A 26,018-nucleotide genomic window follows, 5' to 3' on the forward strand; every position below is an offset into this window, starting at 1 on the left:
CGATTAGATTCAAAGGCAGCATGGATTTATTGAGTTCCTACTGTACACTAGAACCACTTGTGCTAATTGTTTGATTCACTCTGGCAGCAAGACCTAAGATCTGTGTCCTGAGCTGTCCTAGGGGTGGGAGCTTCTCTCCGGCTTGCATTGTCTTCTGGATGGCCTTGAACTACATAACGCCCAGGAGCTCACAGACCCTTCTGAGAGAACTGCAGGCTCTAGCTAAGACATCTGGAGTTTGTCACTGGCTCTCAAAGCACACATTTCACCAAGATTCCAAGAGGTGTTACTTTAGTAGCCAGTGGATTCTCCCATCTTCTTAATTATTTTACCTTTTTGAACCAATGATTATTGGGCTGGTGGTTTTTCTTTTGACTTTTGGGATTTTCTTCCACTGGGAAGACAACTTCCAAGAGATGGGAAAGTGAAAAAAAAGACCTCTAAGTTTGGGAAACAAGCATTCAAACTCAGCCACACATCGCATTTTTAAGTCTCCTGATAACCTTTAACAGCTCTTGCTTTAAGTGGAGAGACAAGTGTAGTTGGTTGGTGGTTACCAGCATCAACACTGTCCTTGAAGAGGACCCAGCTGGATGACTTGACTTCTGGATATAGAGGACCTGTTCAAAGGTCCTGGGACTGCTGACTTCTTACTACCCAAATTGCCAACTCCTTAAGAAACATAGATTTGCGAGATGCCCTGGCTCGACAGGGACCAGGGCAGGACTCAGCCCAGCTGCATTGTAGAGTAGTCACCCCTGCCAGAGAGGGTACCCAACTCGGATAATTACTGGGAAAGAAATAACACAATATTCTTTGATGAGAAGATTACTTTGAGAATTTGATTATATAATGAAGATGTTGCTTTGAAAGGTACTTCCTATTGTTCTGAATCTGAGACTCGCCAGCCAAAAAAAAAAAAAGTGTCACTTGTTTTGACAGGCTACTTAGAAAAATTCTCTGTTTATTACATTAACTGCAGCATTTTAACTGTCAAACTATGAAAGAATGTTCTGTAGTTTAAAAAACAGAATGGAGCCTCAGGGGAAATTTTTTGGCACACTCTTGTTGCTATTGGTATTGAAAAAAAAAACACACATTTTGAATGTGAAATTAGCTTTTTATGTGGTGGCAGACAGAGTGATTCACAATGCCCAGCCTGGTTTCACAGGTGCAGACCTGGATGGCATTTGGGGGCAAGAGCTAGAGAGCGATGACAGTTTGACAGGGCCGTTGTTGTAGCTTTAAGACAGGCCATCAACTGCAAAAGGAGCTTTGGGAGCCTATTGTTTTGATTTTTGCTTTATTTATGAGTCTAGAAACAAGAGGTTACTCTATAGCAAATAGATACAGTGGAGGCCCTTTACAAGTAGAAATATGCATTTTATCTGCATTTCAGCAGGTACATTGAATAGAGAATTGTGGACAAAAAGATTCAGAGTAGCCATATAAGTAAACTATTATAAATTTGGGGGCTGGCATTGTGGTACAGTAGGTTAAGCAAGTATCCCATGTGAGCACCGGTTTAAGTTCCATTTGTTCTACTTCCTGTACAAATCCCTACTGATGTGCTCAAGAAAGCAGCAGAAGATGGCACAAGTTCTTGGGCCCCTACCACTCACGTGGGAGACTCAAATGAAGTTTCAGGCTCCTGGGATTAGCCTGGTCAAGCCACAGCAGACATTTGGGGTGTAAACATAGGAAATTGCTTCTTTCTCTCTCCTCTCTCTCTCTCTCTCTCTCTCTCTCTCTCTCTCTCTCTCTCTCATTCTGCCTTTCAAATAATTGAAGATTTTTTAAAGATATGATAGCTTTCAGATGGGCATTTGATGCAGTGGTTGAGATGTTGCTGGAGAATCCTGTATCCCATATTGGTGTACCTAGGTTCAAGTGCTGGTTCTGCTTCCATTCTGGCTTCCCACAGGTGCACACCTGGTAGGCAGCAGATGATGGCAAAAATACTTGGGTCTCTTCTTTCCACAAGGGAGAACTGCACTGAATTCTGGGCTCCTGCCTTTGGCCTGGCCTAGCCCCATCTGTCATGGATATGAACTGGTGGGCAAAAGATCTCAAATCTCTGACTCTCTCTCTCTTATCACTCTGTTTTACTCTGAGTCTCTAACTTGGCCTTTCAAATAAATAAAACAAATATATGTTGAAGGCTCAATTCCATCAGCTTAAGTAGTTGAGAAACACAGAAGTCAGAGCACAGAAAAAAAAATAACCTGAGAGATTTGTTGGCCGGTTTGGAGTCCTCCAAATGGGTTGGAAACTCTGAAACTTAACTTTGCTTGTTTGTATGATAAGTTGATGTTTTCCAGTGCATACTTGAAGTTGAAAGGAGATGCTTCATGATGGATCAAAGGACATTGGGTGGGCAGAAGCGATGCCCATTTGTCCACCCAATGCCCCGGTACCAGACTGTCCTGCACAGGCAGATTAAGGCCACTTTCACCTGCTGTTCCATACACTTGCTCTAGGGGACGCTTGAGGGAGGCTAATACTTGCTTTTCATTAGCAGAACCTGTTATAATAGGATTGTTATTTATCCAAACTGTTTTTGAGGGTGTGAAATTCAAAATCCTGATAATTACAGGTTTTTTTTTTTTTCCTCAAGGGATCTCTGACTAGCAAGGCTGAAATCAGTGGTACTGTGGGTTGTGATTTCTGGTGGGACTTGCCAACAGAATGTTCAGTCATGAAGTCCATCCCAAGTGCTAATCAGATGAGTGGAAACGCGAGCCTGAAAGAGCCTAATCTTCTGCAGCAAGAAATTCACTGGGAATCCTTTCCCTCACGACATGACAAACTTTGCCTTTGTTTTAGCTGGAAGGGTGGCTGTGCCCTAAGTGACAGCCTGTGAGCCACGTCTGAATAAATGACTGATTAAAGGGGTCATTTTAGGGGCTTGGCATTGCCTGTCCCTGCAGGGGCAGCTTGGCACTTGCCCTCGGTGTCTATGTACCCAGGGCAGCAGCCACAGGATCACAGCTGTGATGGTTGAGGCTCAGGAGAGGGGTGTTGGGTGGGCTGCCCATTCACAGTTTGGGATCCATTAAAAGATTATCTCAAGTTTCTAATGAATTTTATTACTAAAATCAATCTATTCAGTGTTGGAAATTTGGAAAGCACAGTAAAGAATTCAAGAAGACTAAATAACACCTGCAGTTATGTGGTCCAGAGATAATTACTGTTAATGTTTTCGGGCCTGTCCCCCTGGCTATTTTTCAGCTCTTACCATTGGACCCTCTAAGACTGTATCGTGGCATTCTCCCTTACATTAACTGCTCTGTAAGCTGGGATTTTGAGTCAGGTGCTGAGTGCTGTCTGCTCTGGCTCTGAATGTCCCTGAATGTGTTCCGTGTGTGATTGCTGGATGTTTAGGTTGATTCTCAAGTCTTTCTTACAAATTCCAAAGCCCTCTCCACTGTTAAGAGCAACAAGGTCTTATTTCTATTCCCTTCTTCCCAGAACAAAGATAGAGAGAGAGAGCTGATGGCCTGGCAGACAAGGGGGCATGCCTGGGGGATGCCCAGGAGAGTGCTTGTGGGAGAGAGTAAGCCAAGGAGGTGCCCACCCAGCCTTGTGTTTGTGGCTGCAGACTCTGGTCAGGGTTGGATGAAGGGGAGCTACTGCATCCTCTGTGTGCCTTGGATATTATTTTGTGATCATGTGGGGGCACCATGAGGCATTTTAAAGGGAGATGTAGTGTGGTCAGATGCATGGGAGGTCAGCCCCTTTGTTACCTGTGGTGAATGAACAGGAAAGGTCAAGACTGAACGAAGGATAAAATTGATCACATTTTGAGAATTTCATAATAACAGTTGTGATATATGCATTTGACCCATGATCCTGCTGGAATGGGAAGAAGGAAGAAAAGAAGGGAGGGAGGAAGAGAGGAAAGGAGTAAGGGAGGGAAAAAGGAAGGAAAGAAGGGAGGGAGGGAGAGGGGGAAGGAGCAAGTGAGGAATGGAAGAAAAAGAAAGTCTGAGTGCAACAGCCCCAACTTGTATTCTTACCAGTTGATCAGTTAATCATCCACCTTCCCCAGATTACAAACCTCTTCAACTGTAAAATAAATCTAGGAATAACAATTTACCTTCTCCTTATTTTACAAAGAGATTATAAATGGAAACACAGATGTGGTTGTGTTTAATCATAACCAACATTTGCTGGGCACATGTATGCTAACTACTGTGTTAAACAATTATTTAGTTCAGTTCATTCCATGAAATGATGAGATGGCTATTCCATGTTATTCCCATTTTATGGATTTGGGAGTGAAAATTTAGGCTGAATCAGTGGCCTGTGATTATCCCAAAATTAATGGGTTTGGGATCTGAAATAGGTTGTCTGACTTCAGGGTTGTGTCCCTTCCTGTGAAATACCTACTGTGGTCCAAGAAAGGTCTGGAGTGATCTCATGGCTGTATGCATTGGATATTGAAGAAAGGCATTTTGTGAATTGGATTTTAAAATAGTTTATAGACCAACTTCATCTCATTAAGTTATTACCATATAAACCTGAATGAAGTACAAGTGTGTAAGACTTTGAAAAAATGTGTGTGTGTGTGTGTGAACTGTCTAGAAATACCACTCCCACATAATGGGTTATGAGAACTGTGAGGAGTTGTGTGGCACAGTGGGTAAGGTGCTGCCAGGGACACCTGCATGCTGTCTTGGAGTGCCTGGGTGAGTCCCAGCTCCAGCCCCTGATTCTCTAATCTCCTACCCCAGTGCTGGTGTGGCGGGGGGACAGCGTGATGATGCAAGTGATTGAATTCATGCCACCCACATGGCAGACCTAGATTACATTCCTTTTTTTAATTTTAACATCTATTTATTTTTATTGGAGGGATGTATTTACAGAGAGAAGGATAGACAAGGATCTTCCATTTCTGATTCACTCCCCAACTGGCCATAATGGCCGGAGCTGAGCTAATTCAAAGCCAAGAGCCAGGAATTTCTTCCAGTTCTCCCATGTGGGTGGGTGCAGGGTCCCAAACCTTTGGGCCCTCCTTGGCCACTTTCTTAGGTCACAAGCAGGGAGTTCAATGGAAAGTGGAGCAGTCAGGACATGTACCAGGTCCCATATGGGATTCTGGTGCTTGCAAGGGAAGGATTTAGCCACTGAGCCATCGTGCCCAGCCTTGGCTTGCATTCTTGACTCCAGGTTTGGACCCTCAGTTACCCAGGACCCCGGGGAATTAACCAGTAGGTGCAATCAATCAATCTCTCTCTCTCTCTCTCTCTCTCTCTCTCTCTCTCTCTCCGTCCCTCCCTTCCTTCAACCCTTCCTTCTGAATGTTAATGATTATTTTTTCTTGAAATAATGCTATGCTTCACATGCATGTAATTCTTTCATGTTTGTATTATCAGCAGCAGAATCCAGCTGATCACATGGGTCAGTTTTCAAATCTATTGTCAAAAGTGAGTCTGCTCTATGGTCTTAATTGCTTAATGATCAGTGTTGTCAGGTTTAGATGTCCACCTATCCTGGAATTTTATATAAACAGCAAGTGATTTTTGAAATAAGTATGTTTTGCAACATTTTTTGTTTGGTTTGGTTTTGCTAAATGTGGCATGTGACTTAGGATAATTAATCGGCTTCTCTTCCCAGTTTCCTTGAAGAAGTGCTGGAACATTTATTCCATAGAAACCACTGACACACCATAGCCCCAGGAGGAGCCAGTTTACTCTACATCAGTCTACTACCCAGAAGCACAAACACAACTCAATAACCAATATTTATATAGCACTCAGTGGCTGGAATGAGCTCACAGCCATCACCTCTCTGAACCATTAAATAACTCTGGGAACTGAGTAGGGCTCATTATCATCCATTATGGATCAAGTTGTGTGAGTGCCAACAACCTTCTTCAGCATCACCCAGCAGTGTTGGTGGCTACACCAGGAACTGGTCCAAGTCCAATTTCCTTTCTCCACCCCTTCCCCTTTTTTCTTGATTATCAGTGCTCCTGTCTCTTCAGTTGTCCCCTGTGCAGATTTGCTCAGTAAGTAGTAACATGACCAAAGACGAGCATAACCCATTTGTCCCTGATAAATTGTCTTTTTGCAAGGAGAAGTTATTGGCGCCTCTTTGTAACAGCTCTTTGAAAGCATTTGCCTTACTCAACAGTATGTAATGACACCCTCTGACTGTCCTTTGTGACTTGGTGTTCTGGGGTTTTCAAGGAAAATAGTAGTGGTACCATTTACAACCTTCACTTAGAAACTTCTGGAATACCCCGAACTTGCTGGAAGAACTCAGAGCATCTGGAATTCCTCAACACTGTTGCACATAGTTCTAAGAATATTCAGGGCTCAGAGGCCCTGAATTACAGACATGTTATCCCATGCCCCCATGAAGATGACATTGTTCCTTACAAGCATTCCTACTGCTTCTCCTGTGTACCACAGTAGTACCCTTACAGTTTTACAGAGAAGCCAAGGCTTTGCTGCCACAGCTAGGAAACACCTGCTTGCAGCTGATATGCTTAAAATGTGTCTGGGGCACCAGCCAGGTAAAGAGTGGTGGGCAGGACAGGGGGCTGCACAGCAAGACATTCTAGATGTGCAGTCATTGCAATGCCATGAGTTCTCTGATACTTAAAAAGCAGGGAACCTGGGAGGGGAAGAAAGAAAGTGAGAGAAAGTTGGGCTGGTTTTGCCAGACAAGGAGGTGTTTTCCCGTGTCCTGGAGCTGGCAGGCAGCAGGTGCAGAGGGACAGGACTGTTTGCTTGTCTCTCCTCTGCCCAGTGGTCATGCCCTCATGCTGATTGATGACTGAGTGACTCTGTCAGTTCCTCCACATTCCAGGAATGGAAGTGTCTCTGACCTTGATGCGCTCCTTGATAAGCTGTATTTACCAGCAGCATCCAATATCCCCGGTGCCCCCCCTCCTCTGATATATCAGCTGCTCTCACATCTTTCCCCATGTATTATCTTGTCTGTAACCAGATGTTGCCACCACATGGCCTCTGCTGCAGAAACTAGGCCTTTTCCCAGTGGGGACCCACAAATCCGCATCAATGTGTGGTACCATGCGGATTTGTAAAGAAGCAAGGATACCTCATCCCTCTCTGTGACATCTGGAGAAGGACGGGTAAAGACCAGGTCCATTCAGAGGCTGCCACTCCAAGCAAGCCATGAGCTTATGTGCCCCACTCCCAGTCGCACAAGTTTCTCTCCAGCATGTCCCTAGCTGGCCACACAGCTCTCCCTTGAGAGTGTGGACAGTGGGGGCTAATATGCAGGATTGAATCTCCACTTTTCTCCCTTTCACCTCTAGACAGACAAAAATCATGTAAGGTGCTTAAAGCCACTTGCATTTTCACCATTATGGTGGCAGGGGGTGCTCCCTTTTAGATGTCATTGATCCAAGGCTCTTAGGATGGCTAGAAGGGAAAGGGGAGAATGGGTACCTTCCTGGAGTTGCTAGAAAATGCTACAAGCAAGATACAACAGCTCCAAGTTGTAGGCAGCCTCGAGACTGGCAAGACTGCTTGCTGGCCTCACTGCCACAAACGCTAACACGTCCCCTGGCTGGGGAGAGGCTCATATCTGGGCTTGGCCCAGGGAACAGAAGTGGGCCAGGCTGACTTGTGCCGATACGGCCTCTTCCCTGGTACCTTTCTCCACCTTCAGTTGCCAAGCGTGTGGAGGCCCCTGGGGCCGGGGTCCTGGTACCCAGCAGACCTCTGGAGACTGTCCTGATGGCTAGCCTAAGCCTGAATCACCTGGTTGTTTTTATATCTGCTCCTTGCAGTCCTGATTTCTCTCACCTCATTACCATATATGCATGGTCCTCTAGTGCCTGGGTCGATGGCCCAATGGTTGCTGCCTATCCTGGGGCGGTGCTCACCATCCAGATCACGGGGCCAACTTTACATAGCTGTGTTTTCCTTTCTCCTCTGTCATTCTCAGTAATATGGAGGGCTTGGTAACTCTTTAAGGCTTTGTTCCCATTCAATTTCAAACAGCAGCCATGGCCTTTCCCACAGCATCCCTTGATAGGCTCCTGATGAAGCCAGGACCATTGGTTTCTGTGCAAGTACAGCTGCTCTGCACCCTTACGGCATCCCTGGCAGGTGCTGGGGGCTGCTTCTGTGTCTAGGCCTAGTTCTAGTTCTTAGTAGGCTGTGCCTCAGAAGATGCCTACCCCCAGGTTTCAGTTGCTGAGATAACATAGATTTGCCAGGAACAGAAAGAACCCTTCCAACACTCTCCTCCTCCCTGCTGTGTGTTCCCCTGGAGCTCTGGACTACTTCTCCTGAAGGCTCCAGCACATGTCCTGAGAGCCCTTGCCAGGCATCTTCTTCAAGCACTGGTGTCAGGTTTGGGCCTTTTGCCCTGCCCACTGTTTAGCATGGGAATGTGGAGAGGAGGGGGCTGCCTGCCCCACTGACCTGATCCGAAGGGGCTGGATGCCCCCACCAACTTGATCCAAGAAGACTGGCTGCCCCTACTGACTTGATCTGAAGGGACTAGCTGCCCTGCCCAACCTGATCTAAGTGGCTTCTAGGTGACTCCCTCCATGCTTGTTGGGGTGCATTTTGTCTCAACAGGAATGCAACGTCTCTGTGCATTGAACTGTGTTTCTTTCCAGTTTTACCTTGCAGACTTATTCCCTTCCATTCCATTCTGTTCCACTCCACTCCACTCCACTCTGCTCCATGTCACTCCTGTCTGCTTTCTGTTATCCAAGACTTCCTACAGCTTTCTGGTGTGCTGGAAGTACAAGTCAAGTTGGCACCTTACAGGGTTGGTGGTACTGCTGCAGGCTTGTTTTCTGGCACTGTTTGCATGTTAGAATTGCTTTTCCATCAAACCCATAGCAAGGCAGACACAAACAGGCCTACCCAACTCACCATATGCTGCTGGGCAGAGGCTGGAGCAGAGAATGTGGCTGTTGGGGGACAAATAGGAAGAGGAGCAGCTGGGACTCAAACCAGTACCCATATGGGATGCCAACATGACAGTCTTGCAGGTAGTGGCTTAACCCACTATGCCATAACACTAGCCCTGAAATATACTTATTTTTAAGACAGAGTTACAGATCCTACATGTAGTGTTTTTTTAAAACCCATAGGACACAATCAAAACAAAGTTCATATTGATACTGTTCCTAAACTCAACAGAAGTTTGTTCTAAAAAAAACTCCAGCCTTGGATCTGTCAAGACTTTAGAGCCAAATTCTGAGCCCTTCTTTTCCCAGCTGACTTTGTCTCCTTCCTCCACGGCAGCTCACCCCCAGGCAGGTGAGAGGGAGATGTAACTGTTTTCTATTTGAGCCAAGCTGATGACGTGTAGCACACACAGCAGGGCCACTCCTTGTGCCACCAAACCATAATCCTATTAGTCCACCCTGAGATAGACGCATGAGCTGCTCCCAGAGGCGTAGGTGGATGGAGGTGATTCGATTGACTTTTAAATCCCCAAGGGTCTTGGCTTTCAAATCCCTGTCTCTAAGTCAAGAGGTAAATGTGGCCTCTTGCGAAGGAGGCCTGACCCCTTTGCGGGCCCCATGTGCAGCCTTCCTTCAGTGTCTCTGTGGGTCCCATCTTTTCTGGGATCCCCCCTGAACCGTGAGATTGGTGTGTACTTCCATCCTCCAGTGGGGATCCTTAGTGGGAGGCGACCTGGCTGGCATTTCCCAGGTCATGGATGGAGGCTCCGGCTTCATGCAGTTAGGATTAGGAATCCTCTGCTGACTGCATACGAGAAACATATCCTGCTCCTTTGTTCATGTTTAAGCTGTCCTTGTGAAGGTAACATACGTGGTTTCCTTCCTCCAGCCAGACCCTCAATGCCTGATGTCTCCCGACACGCTATCAAGGTTGCACAATTTTTAATCCAGTTGACTCTCGCAGAATATTTCCAGTTCCGTTGTAACTACTTAAAGCAGTGACCTGCTAATTGGCTGTGTCTCACAGTAATTTGCTAGACCCAAGAAGACAATTTGTTAGTTGGGCAAAGTTCTTCTGCGAGATTGAGTTTTGAGTAACACTTGGCTGGGCTTTTTCACATGCACAAATAAATATCCAGAGACCTTCACATCCATGGCTGCCTTTGGTTCCTATGATGTCTTGCTCAACAAGGCACTGCCTGTTTACTGGGAAGACCAATACTCTGATGTCACATGGGTAGTGTCTTGAGATGGGAACTTGATCCTCAGGCTCTAAAGCTAGCATTCCATTCCATGTGCTCTCCACAAGCCACATTTGGAATTGCAGTGTGTGAGACAGGTGTTTGGCTTAGCAGTTAACATGCCACTTGAGCTGTCCATGTCCCACATCAGAGTGCCCAGGTTTGAATCCAGCTCCGCTCCCAATTCCAGCTTCCTGTCCATGTGGTTCCAAGGTGGCAGTAGTGATGGCTCAAATACTTGGGTCCCTGGCATCCACCTGCCAGACTAGGATTGAGTTCCTGACCCTAGCTTTGGCCTGACCCAGTCCTGACCAGTGCAGGCAGAGAGCCAGTGGGTATGAGAGCTGTATCTTTCTGTACCTCTGTGTCTCTCTGTCAATGTCTGCCTCTCAAAAACTGTAATAAATCAAGGCTTTTTTAAAAGGGTACTTTCCTTTAGAAAAAATTTTAATAGCGGAATATCCTCAGGAAGTCACTACGGTTTAAATGTTTAATGGTTAATAATACTGAGTGATTTCTTAAACTGTTGGATATTTAGGACAAAATACATAAAGAGGATTGATCATATAATAAGTGTGGTGCGGGCCCGGCAGCATGGCCTAGCAGCTAAAGTCCTCACCTTGAACTCCCGGGATCCCATATGGGCACCGGTTCTAGTCCCGGTAGCTCCACTTCCCATCCAGCTCCCAGCCTGTGGCCTGGGAAAACAGTCGAGGACAGCCCAAAGCCTTGGGACCCTGCACCCGTGTGGAAGACCTGGAAGAAGTCCTGGCTCCTAGCTTCGGATCGGCACAGCATCGGCCATTGCGCTCACTTGGGGAGTGAATCATCGGACGGAAGATCTTTCTCACTGTCTCTCCTCCTCTCTGTATATCTGACTTTCCAATAAAAATAAATAAATCTTTAAAAAATAAATAAATAAAATAAGTGTGGTGCATACTGCAGCACGTAGTTGGAAGTCCATGCCACCTCCTTGTGCCCGTGTAGACTGTCTCCATCCTCAGAATTAATAACCAGTTTGGTCTTAAGTTTCAAAAACATATTAGGGCTCGTTATTCTGCAGAAGGCAACCAAGTCCCAAGGACTAGCCCATTAACATAAGCTAACTCCATTAGTGGCTTCAAGATAACTACAGGTACCAAAGACGGTGCCATCACTCAGTCTTTTCACAGCAGCACATCCATAACACTCCCTTTCTGAAAAGCAGATTCCTGGCTATTCTTTTCATAATAAACTTTAAAAACAAAAAGTCTTACATAAATGGATTTTATGGAGAGAGGTGGTCTGCAGAGCCAAGTTAGAAAAACATGGACATAAACCTTTCCCTCTCCGCCTAGCCTGGGTTCTCTGTTTGCCTTCTCCCCGTCTTGTGCCCTCCTGTCCTCAGGGCCAGCTCAGGAAATGTGGCGTCTGCAGGCAGTCTCTAGCACCTTACATAACCCAAAACAGTGGTGACTGCAGCACTGTGGTCCAGTTAGGCTAAGGGAACCCACAGCATCCCAGGGGATTTAGATCAAGTGCCAAGTTGATGAAGCCAATTGTCCCTTAATGGTGCTAAATGACACATTTTGACATGGGTTGAGTTATTGAAAAGCAGCTTTTCAGATCTATAGAGTGAGAGCTAAGTCAGCCAAGTGCACCGTGACGCTAAGGGCCTGTGCCCCTGGGGCTGGAGGAGCAGGGAGCTGTACCCCCTGGATTTCTTCTCCCATGCCCTTTTCTTATGTACCATATTGATTTCAAAAATCAGTGTAGGGATAATACCACATGTCTCCCCATCCTTCTCCCAATAACTTTTTATGGGGGGAAAAAATTCTTGAATGTGATCCCTAAACTGATTTCCATGCTTGAAACTTTGCCTTGATTTTTTTCATTATGTCCTGTCCTTCTTTTTCAACTTGCAGACCCGGCCAGAGAACTGTAGATGACCTGGAGATTATCTATGAAGAACTCCTTCATATTAAAGCCTTATCCCACCTCTCCACCACAGTAAGCCATCTCTGAGCTCAGTGTGTTCAGGGGACTTTGAGTTAAGTGACCTGTTAGGACTAGGGGGCCGAGATGAGGAGAGTACCGTGGTGTGTGGGCAGGAATTGCTGGATCTGCCTCTGAATCCCCCTCCTCTGTCTCCTGAGAAACCGTGCAGGTATTACCCAACAGCAGTCTCCACAGGGGAACCAGAAACCCCATGTTAGCATGTGTCCAGCCCTCAAAACATTCTGATGTGACTGGGACTGGAACAAGTGCTCATCCCGACAAATCAGAACCTGGGCACCTGCAGGCTCAAAGAGACAACCAGGTCTTGGGAGCAGCTTCTGCAGCCCTCCTGTGATCCATGCAGCCTGCAGGGAGAAGGAGAGAAATGCAGACAGATTGTGCTGGCCTAAGAGGCCTGCTCCACCTGGGTTTGCTACCTTATTTCCCCCAAAGGAAGCAGAGTTCAAGAGCATGTCATTTCTCCTCTGTTAAGGCCACTAGCCCTTCTCACTAGTTAACAGGGTAACCAGTCAAGGCATGGAGGCAGTAAGTGTTGCTCAGCTTTGATCTGCATGCCATGTTTATTAGCCAGCAGCTTTGGCTTCCAGTCTGGGGTAGCGATAGCTCCTTGCCTGGGAGTGTAATTGCTTGGCAACACAGTCTCCTAGGTGTTAGTGTTTTAAGGGGAAAAAGCAGGTAGTTTCAGTTTTCATAGATTATGTACTAAGGAACCCTAAGCTGTACCTGCACAGAGAGACAGAGTTGTCCCTAAAGGATGTGAATGTGTTAACCATTTTGGAATGGTAGCTAGTTGGGGATTCTTTGGGATTTTAGCTATTGGGAATAATTCAGAATTGTCACTGTCTCAGAATATACATCTGGTCACATATGTAAGCTTTATTATCTAACTTTATGACAGTGACATTTGCAATACCTTGCAGGGATTGACTGTGTGCGAGGCAGGAAAGAGCCACTAGCAGTAAGAATGTCCTGTGATTTTGCACATGTCTCTCCTTCTTGGCCCAGGAAAAGGCAGGCTGACTAAATGGCTCATCTATGTGGAGCCATGCTTTAAACTGTCTGCAAGGGGGTGGTCTGAAAGTTATTCTTGTATGGAAGCAGCTTTGGTCCAAGTTTGAAGAACCTAGCAAGAGAGCAGGTCTTTTAACCTGCTGGTTGAGAGGTCCTTGTCCCATTCCAAAGTGCTGGCTCAAGTTTCCTACTTCAGTTTCTGGCCAGTGCATACCCTGTGAGGCAGCCATGATGCTTCAAGTGGTTTGGGTTTCTGGAACCCTTGTGGGGACCTGGATTGAGTTTCCAGTTCCTGGCTTTGGTCCTAGCCCAGACACAGCCTTGTACAGGCATTTGTGGAGTGAAACAGCAGATGGCAGCTTTCCTTCTCTGCCTCTCAAATAAATAAATAGAATCCAGCAGCACATCTTGTCAAAGTGGCCCTTACAGACAGCAGCAGGCAGCAGGGGAGAGATGGCCATGTGGCTAGCAAAGGGCCAGCTGGCACAAGACTCTCGCCCCCAGAGCCTTCAACTAGGATCTTACTGCGTTCTTCTCTCTCCATTCCAGGTGAAACGAGAGCTAGCAGGTGTTCTCATCTTTGAGTCTCATGCCAAAGGAGGGACTGTGTGTAAGTGCAACCTGCCAGGGAACACTGTGCTGGCCGCCACCCCTGTGAGCATGTGTCACCCAAGCCTCATGGTGAATGCCCCCCCCCCTTGGCCTGTGAATGGCTCACAGGGTGTCATGGGAGCCCGTGGTCTCTCTGGACTTGTAATGATTTCCCACATCTGCCAACTTATGAGCAGCTGCAGCTTGGCAGGCATTTCCAGCCAGAGCCTCACTGGGCCCTGTCCCTGCTGGCTCAGAGAAAGGAACCAAGATGCTGTTCTTCCAGGTGGACCCTGGACAGTGACTTTCACGGAGACATTGCTGCTACTGGCAGGTTTAAAAGAACTAAGCTCCTCTCTTGAGATGTCCGGTCAAGACAGTGTATGAGCTATCCTGCCTCTTCTCCCATCTCTGCTGTAGAATCTAAGCCTGAGAGAATGTCTTTGCCCTAACTACATAGATAGTACCACTACTTTGTATCTCTTCAGAATTCAAGGTCTAACTTAGTTCTTTTTAAAAGGAGGAAATTGACATTTGCTGTGAACAGATGTGGGCCACATTATCGAAGGTCCCATTTCCCACTGGTCCTGCAAAAGTTTTCTTATAAAGTCGAGGCTCTACAAAGGTGAAGCCACCTTCTCTAACCTGTCTTAGAGAAGCATCTGACATGCTAAAATTTCTGCAATCAGGAAAGCTCACTGTTTCTAAGCTGGTACTTCCCAAGCTGAACAAAGCTGGGGACACTATTTTTAAGGAAAAACTTTGAAGAATCTTGTTTGTTTAGGTTGAGATGCGGTAGTCAAATATGCCAGAAGTGTGAATGCTCAAAGCAAGATGTTCTTAAAATTGTATTTCAAAATGTTTTACCTTCAGTACCCAAAGGTGATACTTCTGACATTAGTATCTGTCCTAGTAAAATGTGTCGTTTTTCTATGAAGTGTTTCAAACAAAAATTGAGAATATTTAAAAAAAAACCCTATCAACCCGTACCATCATGCCTTATTTTTTTTTCTTGTTGTCTAAAGAAGGAGATTATACTGTCCCTTATTCCCACCTTCAACCATTCTTCTTCCCACCGCAAAGGAAATCCTACTCTACAAGTGATTATGATTCCAACCTGCTTTTTAAAAACGTGTAGGTCTCTCTGTATAAACAATGTATAATGCTGATTTGTATGTTTTCAAACTTCACATTACTGGTCAGATTATTTTTAAAAACTATTTTCTGTCACATCATGCTTTGCTGAATTGTGGGGGAAATGTGTACTTCTTTAAGGAACGGATTGCTGGTGAAAACCGGCTTTTAGCACATGGGAACTAGTGCGGTGTTTTTCTTCCTTCATGTTTTATAGAAAAGGAGATACTATTCCACCTGAATAAGTTTTTTTTACTTCACATATGCATAATTCTGGGGATTTAGAACTGATGATTTGATAAGCTGTAATTTATATTGATGTGCTTCTATTCTTGTCATATGTCTTTTCATCTTTTTGTGTTTAGTGTTTAACCAGGGGGAAGAAGGAACATCCTGGTACATTATTCTCAAAGGATCTGTGAATGTAGTCATTTACGGCAAGGTATAGATACATGTATCTCTTTTTCTTTTGAAACCCCTCTCAGCTCCCTTTACTAGCATAGCTCTAAGTTTTAGCAATGTTACAATGAAGCTTGCAGCAGTGTTGCGTCTCCATGTAGAAGACACGGTTGGAAAGGACATCCTTCCATCTTTAACTATACACTAGCTCAGTTGTCATACCCAGAGCAATATTGCACTTTCTGGGACTCCTCTCCTTAGCGGTTATCATATAGGAGGGAACTTCAAAAATTTCCTGAAAAAATGGAATGAAAAGCTAAGTTTTATTTCAGTGCGAAATTTTGAAAGCTGTGCCTTGTTTTTCATAAGGTGTACTTTTGTGAACTTTTAAAAGACTCCTTGTATGCATGAAATTTTGAGAGAATGAACCAAAGCAAGCATTTTTTTTCATTCTATCATCCACAAATAATTTTGAAGTATCCTTATATATCTATAGTTAAGCCATAGTCCATATTGCTCAGCGATAGAAAAATGAAGCATGGGGCTGTGATTCCATGTTTTCCCTGTGGCATGCTGCCCTACGCATGGGTGGCTGCTGTGTTAAGGGAAGGGTGTTGTGGAGGAGCAGGTGGCTGTTTGTGCTGTTCCAGGGACCGTCCTCATCTGAAGACTTTGCTCTCCCCAGGGAGTGGTGTGCACCCTGCATGAAGGAGATGACTTTGGCAAGCTAGCGCTGGTGAACGATGCTCCACGAGCTGCCTCCATCGTCTTGCGAGAAGACAACTGCCATTTTCTAAGAGTGGACAAGGAGGATTTCAACCGGATCCTGAGGGTGAGTCCAAAGCTAAGTGTTTTCCTTTTGCCACAAAAGGCCCAATTTTGGTGTTGCTTGAGCAGTCCCATGCTGAACGAATGCTCTAGGATGAAGGGCCTTGGTAACAACACTGGTATGTTCCATGTGCTGGTGTGTGAACTGGGTGCAGGGACCATCCTCTAAGAAGGCTGCAAGTGTGAGGTGCTGAGCAGGACCCCAGTACTTCTGCACACACCTGCACCACGAGGGCTCAAGGTGGGGAGGATTGTCTTGGCAAATGTGGAAGTCTGAGAAGTTTCTCTGTAACATCTCACATGTCATTTTTTTTACGTTTCCCCTCCTTATTCTCCCAACCAGTGGCAGCCCCCTCTGCCCCATGCCTTTCTCTATCCTACACTCTCCCAGTGTCCATCTCCTCTCTTCCTAAACGTGAACCTTTCTGCTTTCATCACACCTGTTTCTGGTTTATGAGTGACACTAAGTTGGTGGGAATGGACATCAATCATGGTTGCTCCAACCAAGTGTTTTTCATGTTCAGTGCCTTACCTCCCACTGTCTCAAACTAAAGAGGTTTATGACATCGGTAAGTAGATGAAGAAACACTGGGGTGAAGGAAGGTGCCATGAAATTGTGCCTGAAGTTGACTCTGCAGATGAGCTTACTCTAAGCTTGCTAAGGTGTAGGTGAAATGCAATGATGTCTGCAAAACACAGTCCCCGGTCCCTCGGGACAGATGACTCTGCTGTGGCTGGTGCAGAACTGATTGTGGAAGGGTGACGATGTCCCTCACCCCCTCTCTTAGTGCCCAGACATCTGTCCCTAGGAAGCCTGAAGCATTTAGCTTGGGTGGCAGTATCTTATGACAAGGTTTATTTTAGGAATGTATTGTCTTAAATACAAAGGAAGTTTTAAAATTTATACCACAGAGTTACATAGAAAGAACACTGCATAGGACTCTATTTGGGTCTTGCCTCATTCAAAATTGGGACCAAACATTGAGGACAAGCACGTGACATTTAAAAAAAATTAACTGCTTTTGAAGCTGAGGGGCCAACTTTACTCTTTAAGGTTGACCTGCACGAAGTTCATACTCAGTCAAAGCATTATTTGAAGGAATCAGCTTAGGACCATTATCACTGATACAACTTTACAAACCCATTCAAAATAACTGGCAAGGGGTTTTAAATTTCAATCTGATTTTTTTTCAAGGGACCTTTTGATTAGAGACAAAGATGCCACCCCTAGGGGAACCAAGCACAGAAGGAAACAGGACTTTGGCAAAGCTGGGTGCTTCTCTGCCCCACCGTCTCCCTGCTGGGCTGTCCTCTCTCCCAGTTCTGCCTGGTATGGAGTCGCCACTGCTCTCCTCTGTTGTTTGTCTGAATCAAAGTTCTTTAAGCACTTGGCTCCAGCTTCATCTGGTCCTCTCCCTGACCGTTCCAGCCCTTGACTTTGAAAATGACTTAATTTGTAGACGCAACAATTAGCATCACAAGCGCCAAATGAGTTTCTGAAGCATTTGGAATCTTTGTCATTGTCTGGGGAAGTAGCAGCATCTGCATGTGGTGTCATTTGTATTTGCAGGACGTGGAGGCAAACACAGTCAGACTGAAAGAACATGACCAAGATGTCTTGGTGCTGGAGAAGGTCCCAGCGGGGAACAGAGCTTCCAATCAAGGAAACTCACAGCCTCAGCAGAAGTATGTTTGCCTCCAATGCTGTAATTGCCAGACTATGATTAACCTTTCCACTTCGTATCATCATTTCTACAATAGCATGTTCTCCCTTTTTGTGGAAGGCAGCCGTGTGTGTGCTTTTTCCCCTCTATTGACTAATCACACATCTTGTGGAGTATAATGTGTCCATTTCTGGCAGCATGTGGAGCATGGTGCTGCCTAAGAGTCCTTCTACAGAGATTATTCTACCCCCTCCTCCCCAATCCTCTCCCTGTACACAGTCTTTGGAACAGAAGGCACAGGAGAGAACAATGGCGGTAGGAAGGACATCGCCGGGGAGGCTCGGGGCTCCCAGGTGAGGGGAAACCCTGGCATTTGCATGTCATAAATAGAATCTCTCATCAAATGTTTTCATCTTGTTGTCAGGAAAAAAGCTCCTTGATGGAAACCCAGATTGCAAATCTAAAGCAGTCTTTGGACTGCAGGCAGCCCACGACTTTTCTTTTTCTCTCATTCCTCCTCATTCCTGCTCACGTGAACAGGGATATTACACGACGTTGTTTAGATCTTCTGTTTAGCCGGTTCTTTTTCAGACCATCTCCTACAGAAGAATCAGGGAGTGTGATCTTAAGAAGTTATACCAACTTGCAGAATCGAGTTTTAAAAATGGGGATTAATTTTAGATCTTAGTTTCATTGAAAAAAAAATAACACACCAATGGATTCTGTAATTAAAGAAATATCACCAAACAGTAAGTTTAAGGAAAATGGATCTCAAATAATTTTCTTTTTGCCAAGTAAGTGGCGAACTGATGAATTTTTATTGTTTGGGCTAAAGCCCTAAAGCTTGAACACTTTCATCTAGATGAATCGACATATTTGCAAAGAGGGCAAGAAGAACCACACTCCTCTTGAATGTATACATTCAATCTAATTTTTGCTGATTTGATCTAATCCTAATTATGCATGTTTTTAAAAGTTGGAGAAATTCAGGCTCAGAGAAGCACGGTTCTGGCCCAGGGTCTCCAAGATTGGAGTGTGGTGCAGTTTGACCCGCTTTCATACCTGGATTCCTTCTGCATCCAAGCTTTAACAAAATATCTTATAGTTAAGCTTCTGTATTCACAGCATTTCCATTTGCAGAATCAATCACCCACTGATTAAAAATAGTCAGGGGAAAAAACTGCATCCGTACATGGTGATATTGTTTCCTTGTTGTTCTCTAAATGACACGGTATGAGTACTAGTCGTATAGCATTTACATTATATCAAGTAGTATTGTCACGTAGAGATGCCTTGGAATGCATGGTAGGATACACAGGTGAGAGACCCGGGCACCCCGGAAGCCCTGGCAGCACTCCCCACAGTCCTGAGGGACAAGTGTATAGAAATACTAAGTGCTCGACACTATCCGCCAAGTCTTCAAAAAGTTTACGGGAAAAAATATATATATTGTGACAAAGCTGTGCATAAATTTCAAAAAATTTTGGTACCAAATAACCTCTTTAATTCTACTTATCCACAAACTTTTGGAAACACCCTGGATAATAAATATTGCTAATTGATGTATTGACAAAGGGCTGCCATAAAAAGCACTAAACAAAACGCTGTCATTCTTTTTGTAAGATGATAATATTAGCATTTAGTGTCCTGATTGATCTACCTGTTACTACTCTCCCTTCCTGAAAATGCGCTTGCCAACATGTTTTGAACACTTGTCCTCCCAGTGCACTGAAGAGGATGAGACTGGAGACTTTTGTAGATGATGTGTGGAAAGGCTCACTTCATTATGTTTCATGGTCCTAAGTCGACATGGTGCAGTGATCACTCCTCATTCTTTCATAATGCCTCAGATATCTCAGGGAAATGATGCTGATGAAATAGGTGAGCTTGGAGAATTCCCCTTGATCTTGGAACCTCTGGCAGAGAGGTTTCCCTGGAGATCCCCCTTCCTTCACCCCTTCCTGTCTCAGGGAGGAATCCAAAGAACTGGCTTGCTTCAGTGACTCGTACTCAGGGTGTCCTCCAAATATAGATTTCTTATGAAAGCAAACCACAGGGTCTGCGAAAGGAGATACCATGTGCACTGAGTTTATTTTAGGCCTGTATCTGATTTTCCTCTCTATCACTTTGTGCCCTGTTATTCGGTCCAGATTGCCTAACATAATTCAAATTGTGTGCATGCTCACAGTAAGTCACTAAGGTGTATCTGTGGACACAAAATCTTACCACACCAAATCCATTCTGGGAAGAATGAAAGTCTGTTCTTTTGAGGGGTCGCTTCTTGTGCTGTTTTCCTGAGTTTGAACAGAGTGGAAAAGGAGCTCTATGTACATGAATGTGGAGCTCATGTTCTGGGTGCTTTGATGCCATGGCCACAACCATATCGCAGCTGCTTTAGGGTCTCTGTCTCCTCACAATGTGCTTTGTGACTTCAAGAAGGTCACTGTGTCGATATTGGTTTCATGTTATGTTTCTGACTCGCTTTCTGAGAAGTTAAAATGGTTTACATATTTACATTTCAAACCTGCCAAACTGCCACTCAACTCTGGGTGTGGTATTGAAATGTTAGTAACGAGATCATTTGAGGTGATGGCTATAAATTATTATAGAAACTTCACACATTTGCCGTTTTGTGTCCTCTGTGGTCTTGGAGGAGAAAGTGAGGAAGGAAGGGAGGAAGGGAGGTAGGTAGGTGTTCTTGTTACCGTGCTGTTTTTCTCTTAGATGTTTTCTTGCTGCTCAAGTCTATCTTGTTTGGAGGAAGATGCTGTGTTTAGGTTCTTTTCTGTTCCAGGTGCAGGTAGAAGTATCTTCATTGGCAGACTTGGCATTGGGAGGTGTTCAGTTCCAAACTTCAAACCTCCTAGCCGGTACATTGCAACCAACTGTTGATTGATTGTTGACTAAACTGGTATAGGGGCCGTGCTGTATGGTCTTCAAGAGGCCTTGACCTCGTTTAAACAGAAGTCAGGCAGTCACTGCCTGTCCATGTCTAGCATGAAACAAAGCTACGACATGAGCCCCACATCACACAGGACTGGGTCTGGCCAGAGACTCCCTGGCCCAAGAGAATATTCACACTCCTCGCAGCCTCCTGCAAACTGGGATGGAAGGCTGGAGATGGGGCTGGGATGAGCAGGCAGCACAGATGACCACTAGAGGGAGTCATAGGCAACAAAAGAAAGATCTGGTTGCGTGGGGGTGGTTCTCCAGCTGGCTGGGTGAGTAGGGCTCAGAAAAGCCACTTTGCAGCCAGTGAGGTGACAGACCATCTAGCTTGGCACCCAAGTCTTACTTCTTTTTGACCAGACATGGTGCTATAGCTAAGGGGTTTCCAAAGGAAGAATACTGGAAAGTGAAACCCTCCTTTAATCTGAGCCAAGCTTTTGGCAAGGGAGCAAATTTCTCTGATACATCAGCTCTCTAGCTAGCTAGTGAGCAACAGCTGCCCAAGGCCATGGACAATCACAAGCCAGGTTTCTCCAACAAATTTTTCATTATGCATTTATATTCTAATTTAAGTAATACTTGTTTTTAAAAACCAACCAACAGAAAAACTCCTTTGCAGATCATGTTTTTTAATGGCATAGAGAATTTTCCTGTTCAGAATCTGCTCAGGGTGTGTGTCCTGGTTCAGAGGTTAGGCCACTACTCCAGCAGCTCATACTGGGCTGCCTTGCTCAACTCCCAGCTCCTGAAATTCCAGAAAGATCTCCCTGCCCTCTCTATGTCTGCCTTTCAAATACATGAAAATAAATAAATGCAGGAGTACTTTCAGAGAACTGTGTGTGTCGGGGATTACTGCATGCACTGAGCAGTAGTTTCCTTTGAAGCATTGACAGTCACTCATATGTATGTCCCATCCCTGCTTGAAATACTGATTGATTGCATGTGGATGGAACCACCTCCTGCCTTCCTGACTTGGACCACACTTCTGTAGACCGTTCATTCTATCCCATTGGCGACATGAGCGCTAAAGACAGATTTCCTCAAAGACTTCACTCTGGGGCTTCCTTCGGGCCATTGTGTGACCTCACAATATGGTCTTAGCCAACAGCTAGCTTCTATGTAGATCAGTCTGTTCCCTTACTCAATCCCCAGGTTGCTTCATTCACCCATCTCCATGTTCACATGCACAGGGTTCTATAGAGGGGAAAAGAACTGTCTCTTCCCCACCTCCCAGGCAGGAGGTGCAGACCTGAATAGAGTGTAGGTATCCTGGGGACTTCATCTTGTCCTCAAGGTCCCAGACGGGCAGGGGAAGGGGGTGCATGGCGTGGGCAAGACAGGAAGTCCTCCTGGGGCTGAGTGGGTCCTACGCAGCAGAAAAGTTTCCATCGTCGTGCTTGTTCCTGGTCCTTTTGTGCTGAGTGAAATGCCAAGTGGAAAGGCAAAGTCAGAGCGTTGGGGAGGGACTAGCACCCAGAACACCTTCGTGTGCTTTGCCTCCAGCTGGCTGTCTCCATCTCAAACATGCCTTCAAAGTAAGCCTGCATTCTATTTAAAAAATAAATCCTCCCATTCTGATTGAAGAACCTCCTGGATGAATCATCTCAAATCATAACTAACTCATCCCTCTTCCCAGAATAACTTATATTTGACCTTGGGGTACGTGAAGTGGATTTTTCACTCCTGATTTCTTGCCTCTTCATGGTGCCACTGGCGTTTGTTTGCTTTTCATTGGCAGGGGGCAAGGGAGATGTGTTTTCTCCTGTTTTATTATTAGCTGCATTTCCAAAGCACATGCCAGTGTACAGTTGGGAAAGACAGAATGTTCCAGAAATAGGCAGGGGAATCCAGTGTGGGACTGCAGTTTCAGTAAGAGTAACCCGTATATGGGTAACCTGGTTCCCTGTCCTTTCTCCCTCACCTGCTCCCCCACCAGACCTGCTGTCCCCAGAGTTCCGTGTGCCTTTCCATCTCCTGGTGGAGCGATGCTGAAGTGTCTCAGTTTCTAGCCTGCCGGAACTGCTGCTCTCCAAGATCACTGCAGCTCCACGCAGGGAAAAAAGAACAGCATTTATAGCTTTGTTCATTCGTGCCTTCGATCTTGCCTCCTGTGACCTTGGCTGGGTACATGGTCTCATTTGCCCTGAAGAGTGTATTGGCCACAAGCCAATCAGTGTGGTTCCCTGAGATCTCAAATAGAAAAATAAAGTTAAAGCAATTTAATGATTTCTTTGTTTTTTGAAAAACTAATGGCTTTTTCATTTCTTATCTAGGTATACTGTGATGTCAGGAACACCTGAAAAAATTTTAGAACATTTTCTAGAAACAATACGCCTTGAGCCAGCTTTAAATGAAGCAACAGGTACATTCGTAGACCAGTTTTGTGTGTCTGTTAAGTTCATGCATGGGAGACAGATGTTTGTCTTAGTGGGTGAGATGCCAGTTAAGATGCCCACATTTCTCATCAGAGTACCTCTACTCAGCTCCAGCTCTTAATTCTACCTCCCTTGCTCACAGACCCTGGGATGCAGTGGCACTTGCTTAAGTAATTGAATTCCTGCCTCCCATGTGGGAGGCCCAGATTGAGTTCCTGGCTCCCAGCTCTGGCCCCATCCCAGTGTCAGCTAATGTGGGCATTGAGGGAGTAAACAACAAATGGGAGCTCTCTGTTTGTATGCCTCTCGACTGAATGAATGAACGAAGTAAGCAAACAAGGATAGCCTTGTAAAAATATATATATATACTCATATACATATATATGTAACAGATAACCTGAATACATGATGTATGTTGCCCAAGCTGTCCAGTCGCAGCTCTACTCTGTGGACACCTTCAACACCTTTGTAAGAATTAGGAGTGGTTTTCTATAGTTTTGTCAGAAGCTATCATTCAGATCCCACCTTCCTTAGCCATCTATCAGATTATTATTTAACTCTCCCTGATTTCCATAAAACAGAGGAAGCTGCTTTCGTGAAAGATCTAGCCTTTTTCCAATGAGGAATCCACTGATTTTCTCTGTGGTTGTAGATTATTGGGCTGCCCCAGAATGTAGCTAGGGTTACCATCCCAGAGCACCACAAGCTGGTATTGGAAGCAGGAAAATTTTATTGTCTCACAGTTCTGGAAGCTGGCAGCAGTGCTGATCCCTTCTGAGAGCTCTGCCAGGAGGAAACCTGTTCTGTGCTTCTCTCCTGGCAACCGCTGGTTTTGCTGGCCACTGTTGGCATCGAAGCAGCACCCTCACCTCCGTATGCCCCATGTCTCTTCCCCCTGCATACCTGTCTGCCTCTGAGTCCTCGTTCCCCCTTAACAATAATGCCTCGTCATAATGGATTAGGACCCACACACATCCCCACACCTGACCTTGACCTTATGTACAAAGAACATATTTCCAAGTGAGGCCACATTTTGGGTACTGGTGATCTGCGTAGGTCACACATTTTAGGAAGGGTAAAGTCGAACTCATTTGGGCAAAATTGAACCTAGCAATCAAGATGACTGATTTCCATGCTAGAGTGAGTATCTAGGTTTGATTTCCAACTACAGCTCTTGCCTCTGGCTTTCTGCCAGTGCAGGTCCTTGAGGGCAGCAGAAATGACTCAGAGACTTGGGTCCTTGAATTCTTGGTTCATAGCATTGTCCTGGTCTGGTTGCAGATGTTGTGGGCATCTGGGGAATGAACCAACACATTGGGAGGGAGAACAACATTTCGCTCTTTCTCTCTCCCTTCTCTCCCCCTCTCTCCTTCTCCCTCTCTCCCTTCCTCACCCCTTCCTCCCTTTCTCTTCCACTCTTTCAAATAAATAAATGATTTTAACCATTTTAACACAGAACCCTCCTTAGAGTGAGCTGAGCATTCAAGACCTTGTCCATGCTGGCACTTTGGTTTCCACATTTTGTATGATCTTAGAACAGCCCCCCATTCGGCTTTCTCCTTGGTTCCTGAGGTTACTGGCCTGTCTCAGAATGATGTCATGAACTAATATTTTCAGTGTTCTGAAAATATAGAGGAGTGTTGCTCATTAAAAGAAGTTCACAGGTTTCTCTCAAACCCTTAGTAATGGCTCAAATCAGTAGCCATTGATTTGTGCTATATAGTCAAGGAGAAGTAGCATTCCTAGTGGTATATACCTTTTAAGAGGACTTTACCACTGACTTCTAATTTCACCTCTTCATTAGATTTTGTGTGGATCTACTTTCTTTTTAAATTTTTTTAATTGGAAATGCAGATTTACAGAGAAAAAGAGAAACAGATTTTCTGTCTGCTGGCTCACTCCCCAGGTAACCTCCAAAGGTTGAGGCCATCCAAAGCCAGGAGCCAGGAGCTCCTGGTGCAAAATCCCAAGGAATTGGGCATGGTCTACTGCTGAGTGGGAAGTAGAGGAACTGGGACATGAACTGGCACCTGTATGGGATCCCGGTGCATGCTAGCCCCAGGTTGGGTCTTCAGTTCCTTTGAGCATCTTGGCAGTCAAGAGCTGCACTGGATGCCTTGGGCTAGGCCTGTGAAAAGGAAAGCCCCTTCCTGCCCTCAGGGAACTGATAATTAGCTAGAGGCTCAAAGGAATATGCAGGAAACATCAACACAGCAGAGGGTTGTGGGAGCTTCCTGGCCCGACCAGCTGAGGGCAAGGAAGAAGGAGCATCCTGGTTTCTACAGGGCTGGCATGTTCACAAGTAGGAGGAAGAGAAGGTGGAAGAATTTGGGGTACAGTTTTTGGAGCGTCACAAAAACAACACTAAAGCATTGAAAGTAGTTAAAGGTATCCAGGCAAGAGGACTCTGATAAAGGGCTTCGCTAGAAAAACAAAACTGTGGGCCCCTGAGCAGTGGCCTAGCAGCTAAAGTCCTTGCCTTTGGCACACCAGGATCCCATATAGGCACCAATTCTAATTCCAACCCCACTTCCCATCCAGCTCCCTGTTTGTGGCCTGGGGAAGCAGTCAAGGATGGCTCAAAACCTTGGGACCCTATACCTATGTGGGAGACCCAGAGGAGGCTCCAGGCTCCTGGCTTCAGGTTGGCTTAGCTCTGGCTGTCGTGGCCACTTAGAGAGTGAATCAGTGGACGGAAGCTCTTCCTCCGTGTCTCTCCTCCTCTCTGACTTTCCAATAAAAATAAAATTGAAAAAATAAAGAAAAAAGGAGAAGACAACTGTGTGCAGAGAATAGAAAAGCACTCTATTAATAATAGAGAAACCAGTTAGGAGGAAAGTGCTCTCAACAGGCAAATGAAACATCAAAACTAGAGGTCCAGGACCACAGGTCAGGAAAAAACATGGCTGCGTGGGGTGTA

The 26,018-nt window shown here is 45.4% G+C and overlaps 1 protein-coding gene across 6 annotated transcripts in view; it reads left to right on the plus strand.

Moving 5' to 3' along the window:
* Window positions 1-26,018, plus strand: part of RAPGEF4 (Rap guanine nucleotide exchange factor 4) — a 339,309-nt gene that overhangs the window by 262,569 nt on the left and 50,722 nt on the right. For all 6 annotated transcript variants that reach the window (XM_058664642.1, XM_058664640.1, XM_058664643.1 and 3 more), the window contains 6 exons: window positions 12,054-12,138; window positions 13,708-13,768; window positions 15,249-15,325; window positions 15,968-16,114; window positions 17,681-17,796; window positions 22,997-23,085. In XM_058664642.1, coding sequence (XP_058520625.1) covers window positions 12,054-12,138; window positions 13,708-13,768; window positions 15,249-15,325; window positions 15,968-16,114; window positions 17,681-17,796; window positions 22,997-23,085 — 575 coding nt within the window. The remainder of the gene's footprint in view (window positions 1-12,053; window positions 12,139-13,707; window positions 13,769-15,248; window positions 15,326-15,967; window positions 16,115-17,680; window positions 17,797-22,996; window positions 23,086-26,018) is intronic.

Source organism: Ochotona princeps, chromosome 5, assembly GCF_030435755.1.
Source record: "Ochotona princeps isolate mOchPri1 chromosome 5, mOchPri1.hap1, whole genome shotgun sequence".
NCBI lineage: Eukaryota > Metazoa > Chordata > Mammalia > Lagomorpha > Ochotonidae > Ochotona > Ochotona princeps.